The sequence below is a fragment of the Rutilus rutilus genome (assembly GCF_951802725.1).
Source record: "Rutilus rutilus genome assembly, chromosome: 7".
Lineage (NCBI taxonomy): Eukaryota > Metazoa > Chordata > Actinopteri > Cypriniformes > Leuciscidae > Rutilus > Rutilus rutilus.
In genome coordinates this window covers 15,765,361-15,778,074 of record NC_140221.1, presented here as the reverse complement: position 1 = coordinate 15,778,074, position 12,714 = coordinate 15,765,361, and the positions used below count along the sequence as shown (strand labels likewise).

Genomic DNA, 12,714 nt, shown 5'->3' with positions numbered 1-12,714 from the left:
TAAAGAAAAACAAATAACAACCAATTTGCTTAAGTTATTAATGTTCGTACCTGAACATGGTCTGCACATTGACTATGGTTTTAGCGTCTGCCATGTAGTCTTCCTCTGCACTCATAGTGCTCTCCTTATCCACCACCACCAGGTTATCAGCGTAGATGATGCCACACTGCAGTAAGTTATCCAAACTACGACAGAAACCAGCACAAAGCCACCATTCAGACTGGACTAAAGCCCATTTCAGGATGTGCACGTTTACTGAAATGTTTAAAGGCCTACTTGTCTATGGTACCAGCCATGTAGTACACCATAGGGAAACAGCAGATGGCCTCAAGAAAATGATTATCAGGCCTGGAAATGGAGAGGAGGAGCAGTTTAACAATGCTAATCCACTCACAGCTGCAGTTTTAAAGTTCTTAAAGGTTTGGCAAACAACCTTATAAAAATGTATTAACGGAATAAAAGCTTGTGCAAAATGTATGAGCAGGTAATTGCAAAAAGGATTTTGACATCTCCGAGTTGCCATGGAAACTCTGAGGAAGAATCTACAACGTGACGACAATTGCGTACGCAATTTTGCATTACTGAAAGGAAGAATATGTGAACATAACACTTCTGAAAGTGTATAGCATTAGAGAGCAAGATAATACATTAAGATTGACAGTAAACTGCAAATTGCTATCATTTCAATATACTTTAGAATGTGAAAAGTCGATTGGTTAAGTAATGCTTCTGCCTGCCTATCAAAGTCATCTAAAGTCATCACTATGAACTACCATGCGGTGAGAAGAGTGATGAGGCAGCTCACTCACGGGTTATCCAACAGCAGCACAATGGGATTCAGCTCCTTCCGGGGTCGGTAATAGGCACGCAGCGGCACTATGAAGTTGTACAAGCCGTTTCCTGCTGTCTCAGCCGAAACGATAATCAACTTGTTCTTGAATCCATACGCCTTGGCATCTTCAAAACTATTGTGCCGGCAACCCTGAATCAAACACAATTAAATAAATGATGGACTGGAATAAATGATGATAAGAGGGATCAGATTTAAATGCATTGAGGGATTTAGGCAGGCTATAAATAAATGAACATATAATGGCACTGATAGGTATAAATATTAATATTTAAACATAGAATATTGTTACACGCTATTATGTTGGAATAAATAAATAAAAGTACAATGAAATGAAAGCATTAATAAATAAACAAGCCATGAAATACGTTTATTTGTATGTCAAAAAGTGAAATACCATGTGAATTATGTCTAGAAATAAAATGAAATATGACCGAGAATGTGAAGTAAAGAAAATAAATATAATATGGAACTGAATATATCACGAAATGTTGCAATCAATACATATAACCATAATGAAAAGGGAGTAAACATAAATAAATAGTATGTGAAATGTATTTATGTAAAATGAAAAGAGACATTTAATTATTTAATTTAGACTGTTAAATCCCTCCATATAAATGCATTAGCACAACTACACACACACACAAAAAAACCTTTCAGTAAACACTTCTTGGACAATTCCGCTTTCATTAAACTACCCCATGACAATGAATTAAACTGAATCGGAATATCAGTATTTTAAAGTGAATTAAGAGTTAAACACACACCTTGTCAAGTCGTAAACAACAAAATGGCGCCTTTTGTTGCAGAAGGTGACAAAGAGTTGGGGAGCTTCCAATGTAAGGGGAGTTTGGAGGGTAGCCTTTAATACACCTTGAAAAAGTAGAAGGATATAAAGTGTCAAAGGTCTGAGTGTGAATTACAACGAATTCTTCTGTTTAAAAATGCACAGAATATACAGTACATGAACCCCTGACTGACATCAATCAATCTGCAAAGGCTTTATTTTTGAAAGCATTGCATGTAAATGATCAGTAGAGGGCACTGTGAGTGCACTGAACATTCAGCAGGGATCTTCACCAACTCTTGCAAAATCGAAAAATGCAGAAAGATTTCTATGAGGGATGTGTTTAGGAGTAGGGTTTGGGTCAGTGAATAGAATATATAGTTTGAACAGTATAAAAACCAGTATGTCTATGGAAATTCCCCATAAAACATGAAAACGTAATGTTTGTGTGTGCGTGTGTGTGTGCGTGCGTGCGTGAGTGTGAGAGTAAGAGAGAGAGAGAGAGAGAGAGAAGAGAGAGAGAGAAGAGAGTGCACGTCTCCCCCGGCTCTGACTGACATAAGCAAACGCTGTAATTATTCTGCAGCATGACCGCTGAAAGGCTGTTAGCAACTAATATGTTTAAAGTTCATCTGAACTTCCTGAAAGCTATTAAATGTAAATTGAACATTCGCACTATAGAAAGAGTACAGTAAGGAAATTAAATAATAATAATTACAGTTTTACATAATAATAGTTTTATTCAGTAAAGATGCATTAAAATGATCAAAAATAGTAGTAAAGAGATTTCTAAAATTACAAAAGATCAAAATATCTTGATATTCATCAAAGAATCCTGAAAAAAATTATTTTTTCTACAAAAATATTAGGCAGCACAACTGTTTATCAACACTGATAATAATTAGAAATGTTTCTTGAGCAGCAAATCAGCATATTAGAATGATTTCTGAAGGATCATGTGACACTGAAGACTGGAGTAATGATGCCATCACAGGAATAAATTACATTTGAAAATATATCAAAATAGCAAACAGTTCATTTCACAATATTACTGTTTTACTGTATTTTTGATCAAATAAATGCAGTCTTTCTGAGCATAAGAGACTTTTAAACGGAACTTTTTAAACTTGTATACGGAAGTGTATAGGATTTTATTGGCCCCTTCATCATCCAATGGCCATTTTATTAGCCATTTTGTTTAGTTTTGAAAAGGTAATGTTTAGTAAAGGAAAAGAACAGCTCTTCACATCAAGCCTCATGATTTAAGGCTCATTTCTTTGACATTTGCTGGCTGTTTAAAAAGTCAAAGACAAACGACTCAATTGCTGTTCCCCTTATTCATTTTGTACTTTTGACAACATTATTTACTCTATGGCCGGTGCTCCTTCCTCATCGGACTGGTTGGTCTCATCTTCAGAAGGGTCACTGAGAAGATCACAAGGCAGGATGGCAGAGGAATCTGCGATTTCCAGCACAGGGGCAATGCTGGGTCTCCGACTCCCAGCTCCGTTCTCCGTGGGCAGAGCCAGTTTACTGCTGTCAGCCGGCGGATCGGGATTCTGCAGGTCAATGGCCACAGTTCCTGCAATACAACAGAAATCAGCCATGAGAGTGGAGGTTTTCCTTTTCAGCTTGCAGCATGGAAGATGCAGCATGAGGAAATTGATATAGATGTGTTTACCCGGTGAAACAAACTATCTAAAATCTGTTGTCTGATCTGATATCTCAGCTGCTTTTGTGCAAATTTGAGTGCAATGAAAACTGCCAAAGAAATATCATCAATTTTAGCCAACATGACTCAGAATTGAGGTCAATTCCAGTTAATTTCCACAAGCGCATGATTTAAAAAATTACTAGAACAATTGGCCTGCATACAGAGTAGATGATCTGAATGTTTAATTATAGCATTTCTTAAATGCACTGAAGTTGACCTCAACCCTGATTTATTGCTTTTTTATGAATAAACACTGATTTGCACATTTCAAATCAGTGCTTTGCAACCAAAATCTTTAAGCACAGTGAGGTTTCATTTAAAAATGGTGAAGGGAAGAAAATGTTCTGAAGGGAAATTCTGCTGTTATGTAGAAGAATGTTCTGCTGCAAAATGTTAAGTGTAGAAAAAAAAGAAAGAAAAGAACCTGTGAAGAAACATAATGGACTAAATGCTTTTATATAATTATGTTAGAGAGTAGTCCAGGGACATTTTACACATGCAAGTGCAGTTACCAAGCCCAATTAGAAAAACAAATCTTCATTAAAACAGCTTGCAGGACAAAAGACTTGACCTGTGAATTCCTAACGGGAATGAACGGGAGAGAAAGGTTTCTGTAAATGTTAACATTTACACAGACATCCACCAATGATGTCTTATGATTTAACTGTGATTTAACTAATGCTATGAAAACCACATGCTCAGACTTACCATATGAAGCAGACTGATCAACTTCAACAAAGGAAAAACAATAAAAGAAAGTATATTTTATCATGAGCATGAGCATATTTTGATATATTCACCCTGCTACTGCTGCTTCCGAGCGCTACTTTCACACCACTAACTGGCATGTGTTAACCATATGGAAACCGCATTAAACCAACCCTGAGGCTAAAACTTGTGCTTCATTTGTTTCGGATGTTATGTACAGTAACAATAACAACACCATTAATGTTTAAAGGGATAGTTCACCCAAAAATGAAAATTCTGTCATCATTTACTCACCCTCAAGTTGTTTCTTTGTTTCATGTTCTGCTGAACACAAAGGAAGATATTTGGAAGAATGTTTGTAATCAACAGATCTCGGTCCCCATTGACTTCCATAGTAGGAAAAATATATACTATGGTAGTCAATGGGGACTGAGATCTGTTTGGTTACAAACATTCTTCCAAATATCTTCCTTTGTGTTCAGCAGAACAAAGAAACTCATACAGGTTTGGAACAACTTGAGGGTGAGTAAACAATGATATAATTTTCATTTTTGGGTGAACTATCCCTTTAAATCAGTCGTTATGTTGCAATACCGCTTGGTGCTGCTAGTGGCGCAGAAATTACAGACTGCAGCTTTAAAGAAACTTGTTTTTTTTTAATTCCACCCATAGTTTGATTATTAAAAGGTTAAAGGCTTCTGTTAGTGACATCCCTCACCCATGCTTGCGATGATGCTTTGCACCGGGAGACGAGAGGGAGCGTCATACACGCCGGTGGTCGACAGCCCTTTGCTGTGCTTCTCCTCCTGTTTGAAGATGAACGCAGAGTTCTCCTCCTTGGTGATGTTGATGTAGAAGCAGGTATCTGTGGCAGACATGATGTGGCGAGGGCCGGGGTTCAGAAGTATGCTCTTATTCTCTTCTCTCTTCGTGCCAATTAGGCAGACACCGTACCTAAGGAAAAGACGATTGTGTGTGTTTAACACGGAGTTTAAGAGGGAAAAGCACAGTTGTGACTCAACTTTATTTGGGAGGATCTACATCCTGTTCCTGCTTTTTTATTATATCACATTCAACTTTATTGGCAGTCAACCAGTAGTGTGCCAATAATCATCATCATCATCTATAAAGCATCTAAAAAGAAGTGCATATAGTAATATATTATGTGAATAAAAGTATTACCATACAAATGGCAAATTAAGTATATACATGGTAGTAAAGCGCAGTTGACCATTATAGTGCAAATGAGATTAGTACAGTATGAGCCATATCAGACTGAGCAACAAAGTGCAAATGACATGATATGCACACTAATGTATATATCATGTGTAAGATTTTTATTTAGAGAAATTAATATTTTTATACAGCAAGGATGCATTAAATGTATCAAAAGCGACAGTACAGACTTTTATGTTGCTAATATAAAAGATATTGAATGGTGGTGTAAATAGGGATTGTGATTAAAAAATATCATGAATAAAATTCAAAAAGGTGTAAAATGCAAACAGTGGTGTGCAAAACAGGGGAACAGGAAAATGTGAAAAATACAAGCATACTCAGTCAATTGATTAATGAGTTTTTTAAAGCACATATATCAAGAGAAACAAAAAATGTCATATATTTCGGAAGGTTTATAAAATAATAATTTCACATACATCCGAATAGTGAATCGTGCATCTAAATTAATGTTAAATGCTCAACAATCACTCACTTTTTATGCGCATGGAAGGAGGCGTAAGTGAAACTCTTCCCGTCATATTCGCCAAAGAACTTGCTGTCCATCAAACGGATGTGGTAAACTTCATTCCCCGAGCAACGGCCATACGTCCTCTGCCACTGTTCTGGAGACGTCTGTCCCTCCCTGAAACCCCAAACAGACAGTTAAAATGCAAGCGCTAAGACAACACTCCAAAAAAACAGTGGGAAACTATTGTGGGATCATTTGAGTTTTCTTTATGAAATGGTTTACCCAGCAAGTTCAGGGGACCGCATAGTCAGTCACCCTCTGACAAATGATCACATCAAGTTTAATGCCATTGATCGGCTCTCCTGGCAAATCTGCTCTGACTAATTATTTGTGACACTATTATTTGTTAGGGATCACGGAATTGGAAAGGTTACGCGAGGAGTCATTATTCATTAGTAAATCCTTCAATAAACTAAACAGCATTTCAGGAAACACTTCTCGTACATCAGCCGTCAAATGAAAGAGGAAAGACAGCAGTACTCACTGTCCACGAGACGTGTGCACCAGCAGTGTGACCAGTGTAGAGGTGGCTGGACACACACAGTTGAGGGCCAGCATGGCGTACTTGAACTCCTCTTCACATACCACATGATCTAGAAAACAAACCATACCTACACATAATCTATGTGAGAATAATATAATATAATATAATATAATATAATATAATATAATATAATATAATATAATATAATATAATATAATATAATATAATATAATATAATATAATATGCACTGATTGATATGACGGCAAAGTGTGTATATATATATATACACACAGTATATATGTTGTTAAATTCAGTCTCACTTTCAATATTACAGAATGATCAGGTTGAAACACTTGATGTTCTCTCAAAAATAAATGAATTTCAACCAAAAAAACCCCTCTATTATTAAAAAATAATAAAGCACCAAGCACAGAATGGACTTCCTACTGAATTCTATATACACTATACATTATGAAACCAAAAACACTTGTGAACTGTGAACTGCCCTAATCTCAGAACTTCTAAAGCTGAAAAAGAGAAAAAGAAATTCCAATGTTGCCACTCCATATCACTGATCAACATGGCATCAACATCATCAGAACAGCATTAAATTGAATCTTATTTACTCAGACCAAACTGGTTTCATTACTGGCAGACACTCTTCAAATGAGACATTATCCTTTTAATGTAATGCATATATCTAGGAAAACAAATAATTTTCTTTAGATGCAGAAAAAGCAATTGACAGAGTTAACTTGACTTTTTTTTGTGACGCTAAGAATATATAAAACCCTAACCATCATTACCATCATATAACACTGTTTTCAGATCCCCAAAAAGATCCTTTAAAAGCATATTCTTACATTTACTAAATACTGATCTTAATATCACAACCAGTACTAACTTCTGACTAATTTGTCAAAACCATTTTCATCTAAAACACAAAGATACTGTATGGTTAAAAGTATTTTTTTCTCCATTCTCTATTATTTACCTTTCTCAATGTGTTTGAATTAACACATGGTTTTATAGCACACAAAGGGGCATATTAATCCCTCTAACACTTCATCTCTTCTTCTGCTAAATGAAAATATGCAAATGCAGTGACCCGAGAGGTGGAGGCAGTGCTACACTTACAAAGTGAATACTCATAACCATAAAAGACTTCAATGAGGATGTATGACTTGGGAGGCGGAGAGTGTAGAATCTAGAAGGATCTATATTTATTATTCATACAGCAAACACACAGAAGCTACAACCCTATATACCACAATAATTGCTAACAGATGGCTGATACACATACGCCCATGTCTAATCGTCAGGACAGTTTTTACACTTCACACTTTTATTGACGTATTTTGTGTTTATAAATAAAAAAAATACAATTAAATGTTTGAAAAAACAGTTGCTTTTTCAGTAAAAAAGTAAAATGGACTATATAAAAATGAAAATAAATTTAAAGGACATATTGGTCACAAAATATGAATATGAAAAAAGATCTGCATTCAATTTGTGAAGAACGGATGAATGCTTGCTAAACTGCATGTGAAATGATTTGACCTCAGGAAGGCAAAAGACTCACCTGCAAATTTGACATGGAATTTGTTCTCAGGTTTAAGAATCTGGACATATAGAGGACAGTTTGGAGCAAAGTCCTTCACAGCCCAGGCTCGCAGAATGGTTTGATGATCCTATAAGAACAGACAGCATTCTTAAAGTGTGATGATATGCAAACTTACATTATTTCATTTAACCATTAAAAGTAAATTAAGTTTAGGAATGTTTATGTATTTGTATATATGATGAGAAACAAAAACAATGTAGACTAAAGTCAGACTAAAATTCATGCAATAAGTGTCCTTTATAATGGGTAAGCCTACAATATGAAAAAAAAAAAAAGTACAATTTTAATAAAGTATGAATAACATCAGCATATAAGATTCAAGTTTCTCTCTCTTTGAGATTTCAAGTTTCTATTATGGTTCATTTAAAAAGTGAATATTGTTTTGATCAAAATAATTGGGTTTCTTGTAATAATTGGGAAAATTTATTTATTTATTGACTTCTTGTTATTGACTAATAACTTTAACACTTTTGGCAAGGAACTGTCTTTTAAAAAGAAAAGTCTGTATTTACAGCTGCGGTGCGGTCCACTTCATTTCTGCTGCTGAGGATGAAGCACGCCTCTGCATCGTCCATCCTGCAGAACACACACCATCATGACACATCAGTGTCACTCAGAAAGGACACTTCACTATGCTATCTTATATCTATACTACCCATAAAGTGAATTCCTCAAGAAGGACTGCACATATGTGTATGTATGAATGTGCTGGTGATAGGTAATTATTGGCATGTTTCTCACAGTCAGTGCTGAGGGTCAATTTCACGGTATACTAGCCTCACTATAGCAGTAAGTTCTTTCTCATTGACAAAGGTGCCTTTAACACTCTGCCGGTTTTCCCACTCCTAATGTTTTCTGGACGTGTTTAAGGTTCCAAGTAAACAGAATCTGTGACATGCTGTCAATAGCCATAGTAAATCTTTTTGACTTCCCTTAGTTTGTAAAAACAAGCAAAAATTGCTCTGACAAATGGAAGTCTGTGTTGTACGTCATTGCAATAGGACAGATGTAATAAAATACACACTGCTTCTAAAGTACAGCCACACGACACTGCTAAATTCAGCATCACAAACACTATCTATCCTTACTGTGACTGTGTAAACAGATCAGACCACTTATATTTGTAAATCCACATTGTGAATTAACAGACTCACAAATTACTAAAAATGTAAATCACACATTCACATAGAGTGCAAATGTAACAGCTCTGCATTTATTGGTGCATTAAACGACAGTTAAAATGACCTGTGTGTGTTTGTGGAATGGACAGTTTTGTGAGATTGCTAAAAAAGTATTTATGCATTTTTGTGCATGAACTGCCGCATGCATTTGAGAGAATCTTTGATACTGTTAAGTCCTTTAAAGCAAATAAAACTGTGATGAGAATAATCTCTCTGGAGCTGCAGGGAAATTATATAATGACAACAGTGATTGTGAAGCAGCAGACAGGAAAATTATAAATCCATGTCCTGATTTTAAGAGCCCTACAAACAATAACCAGGCATAGGAAAAATCTACAATGCTACAATAAAATATTAGCGATGAACACCATGTGTAGATATATAATCAGTTTTACATATAGTATAGTATACACTCACCTAAAGGATTATTAGGAACACCATACTAATACTGTGTTTGACCCCCTTTCGACCTTCAGAACTGCCTTAATTCTACGTGGCATTGATTCAACAAGGTGCTGAAAGCATTCTTTAGAAATGTTGGCCCATATTGATAGGATAGCATCTTGCAGTTGATGGAGATTTGTGGGATGCACATCCAGGGCACGAAGCTCCCGTTCCACCACATCCCAAAGATGCTCTATTGGGTTGAGATCTAGTGACTGTGGGGGCCATTTTAGTACAGTGAACTCATTGTCATGTTCAAGAAACCAATTTGAAATGATTCGAGCTTTGTGACATGGTGCATTATCCTGCTGGAAGTAGCCATCAGAGGATGGGTACATGGTGGTCATAAAGGGATGGACATGGTCAGAAACAATGCTCAGGTAGGCCGTGGCATTTAAACGATGCCCAATTGGCACTAAGGGGCCTAAAGTGTGCCAAGAAAACATCCCCCACCATTACTGTCACGGCAGACTACAAACAAAAGGTGTGAGGACTCAAAAGCTGGAGAAATAAGTATTTATTAATAAAAACACAAAACAAAACCCACGAGGGGGAAAAACAGAACTAAGTAAATACAAAAACAATAACAGACTATGAACACTCTGGAAGATCTCGGGGAACAGGAAACAAAATACAACGTACCGACACAGACTGCAAACAAGAGGGAACTAATAAAGGGAAACTAATCAGGAGGGAACAGGTGGATGAACTCAAACAATAATCAGATAACAAGGGGGAGGGATCAGACAATAACACGAGCACATGGCCCAAAATAACAAAACACCCATGTGCAGCACAAGACAGGACAGGCATGTGGCAATTACACCACCACCACCAGCCTGCACAGTGGTAACAAGGCATGATGGATCCATGTTCTCATTCTGTTTACGCCAAATTCTGACTCTACCATCTGAATGTCTCAACAGAAATCGAGACTCATCAGACCAGGCAACATTTTTCCAGTCTTCAACTGTCCAATTTTGGTGAGCTCGTGCAAATTGTAGCCTCTTTTTCCTATTTGTAGTGGAGATGAGTGGTACCCGGTGGGGTCTTCTGCTGTTGTAGCCCATCCGCCTCAAGGTTGTGCGTGTTGTGGCTTCACAAATGCTTTGCTGCATACCTCGGTTGTAACGAGTTGTTATTTCAGTCAAAGTTGCTCTTCTATCAGTTTGAATCAGTCGGCCCATTCTCCTCTGACCTCTAGCATCAACAAGGCATTTTCACCCACAGGACTGCCGCATACTGGATGTTTTTCCCTTTTCACACCATTCTTTGTAAACCCTAGAAATGGTTGTGCGTGAAAATTCCAGTAACTGAGCAGATTGTGAAATACTCAGACCGGCCCGTCTGGCACCAACCATGCCACGCTCAAAATTGCTTAAATCACCTTTCTTTCCCATTCTGACATTCAGTTTGGAGTTCAGGAGATTGTCTTGACCAGGACCACACCCCTAAATGCATTGAAGCAACTGCCATGTGATTGGTTGATTAGATAATTGCATTAATGAGAAATTGAACAGGTGTTCCTAATAATCCTTTAGGTGAGTGTATATAGACGTTTTGAATGGTCACTAAAGCAGAAAAATATTTTTGGGAAGTAGCTGGTGTAGTTCTAAGGAGCAAAACCATAACTCCTTGGTGACAACTGACCTGTGCTGAAACGGCAAGTTTCGTGGCACTTTAATACAAGTGCTTTAAAAATATGAGCTGTAGTGCACATTTCTGCTTTTAAACCCTTGAGAATGCTTGATCGTATAGACTTCAATTGAGTGAATTACAGCTAGAAAACAAATCGACATTGACATGTGGACAAGTCACAGTTGCTTTTGATAGAGCTTAAAACCCAGAAATTTAAAGACGAAAGACATACTATACTGTGAGGAATTCCTATTGGCAAAACAAATTAAAGCACTCACAACATGCATAATTCATCCAGCAATATGCAGCACCAACGAACACATTAAACAAATTAGAAAGCCTTTTTTTCTGCATAGAGACTTTTAACAAAAAAAGCCAATCTCCTCATGAAGTCCTTTCATTTCCAACCTTCCAATTACAAAACAGAGATTACACAACTGACCAAGAAACTTTAGACAGACTGAGTTTTATGAGAAATTCATGCACTGGAATATGAAGTAGGCATATTGAGACAGATTTGCTGCATTTATAATGAAGGAATATGTTAGATTTTAAATGTAGTTACATTGCAAGAAAAAGCACATATATTATCCTTAAATTTCAAGGCTGCTTTAATAAGGAACAGATGGGCTTGAGACTGGTGTCAGATTTGGCTCTGATGGTGGAGCTTGCAGGTTTACTCTACACTTTTCCACACAGACTAATTTAGTTTTTTGGGAGGCTGTCCAAAGCTTCCATTTGGAAACAGTTAATCAGTAGGCCTACGCTAGTTTAAATTATAGAAATGACACATTGATGTACTGTATATCACTGTTAAAATATGACATCATTCTTATGACTCAAGTTTACTAACAGCTCTTTCACTCTTAAGACTCTGAAAAGCCGGAAACACTAGTTGTCTTTCACAGAGAAGAATGAGATTTTGATCATTTAATTAGCTAAACTGCTTAGCCCGCCATTAGGCCAAACATTACCGGTGAAGCATTGCTGTGCACTTTATAGTGAGACACAAATCCCACTGCCACAATTGCCGTTCTTGCAAGTTGTACTATAATGTCTACATTTGATAGGTAACGGGGCTGCAAAGTCATCTCGCTCAATATAAAACTGTTCAATTAAAGAACTGCACACCATATCTTCTTCTGTCCTTAAATATTTTTGGTGAATACAACTCTTAACATACTGATGAATGTACAAGAGCTCTCGCAGACAGGAAACACGAGAAATGAAGGTCTCTGACACTATTAATTCGGAGGTCAATTCTCAAATGTTCTCAGTAATTTAGTCATAGTATTATGTATTAATGTATTTAAAAAGGATTTGAAAAGGAAGAAATCACTTGCAGCTATACAGATCAATTTGCAGATATATTAGACTGATCTCTCTGTCAACTTAATTGCTCTCTCATAGACTCAAACACAGAGTCATAACCTCAAATCGAACAAACTGTAAGGCGACTTTGATAAAAAAAAAGTCCAGGGTTTACATGCATAATTTTCTTTCGTCATCGGTCTCGATCCTGGCACACTAAGT

The 12,714-nt window shown here is 36.7% G+C and overlaps 1 protein-coding gene across 16 annotated transcripts in view; it reads right to left on the bottom strand.

The window, feature by feature from the left end:
• kcnt1b (potassium sodium-activated channel subfamily T member 1b) overlaps positions 1-12,714 on the bottom strand; it is a 102,552-nt gene that overhangs the window by 13,306 nt on the left and 76,532 nt on the right. For 10 of the 16 annotated variants that reach the window (XR_014627897.1, XM_084413229.1, XM_084413230.1 and 7 more), the window contains 10 exons: positions 8,431-8,494; positions 7,877-7,985; positions 6,294-6,420; positions 5,774-5,923; positions 4,781-5,016; positions 3,009-3,222; positions 1,621-1,726; positions 810-982; positions 277-348; positions 51-185 (listed from right to left, as the gene is read on the bottom strand). Coding sequence is in view for 15 of the 16 variants with exons in the window: in XM_084413229.1 (XP_084269355.1) it covers positions 51-185; positions 277-348; positions 810-982; positions 1,621-1,726; positions 3,009-3,222; positions 4,781-5,016; positions 5,774-5,923; positions 6,294-6,420; positions 7,877-7,985; positions 8,431-8,494 (1,386 nt within the window). In the remaining variant the exon portion in view is untranslated. The remainder of the gene's footprint in view (positions 1-50; positions 186-276; positions 349-809; positions 983-1,620; positions 1,727-3,008; positions 3,223-4,780; positions 5,017-5,773; positions 5,924-6,293; positions 6,421-7,876; positions 7,986-8,430; positions 8,495-12,714) is intronic. The other 6 variants (XM_084413234.1, XM_084413231.1, XM_084413236.1 and 3 more) reach the window with 1 other exon arrangement.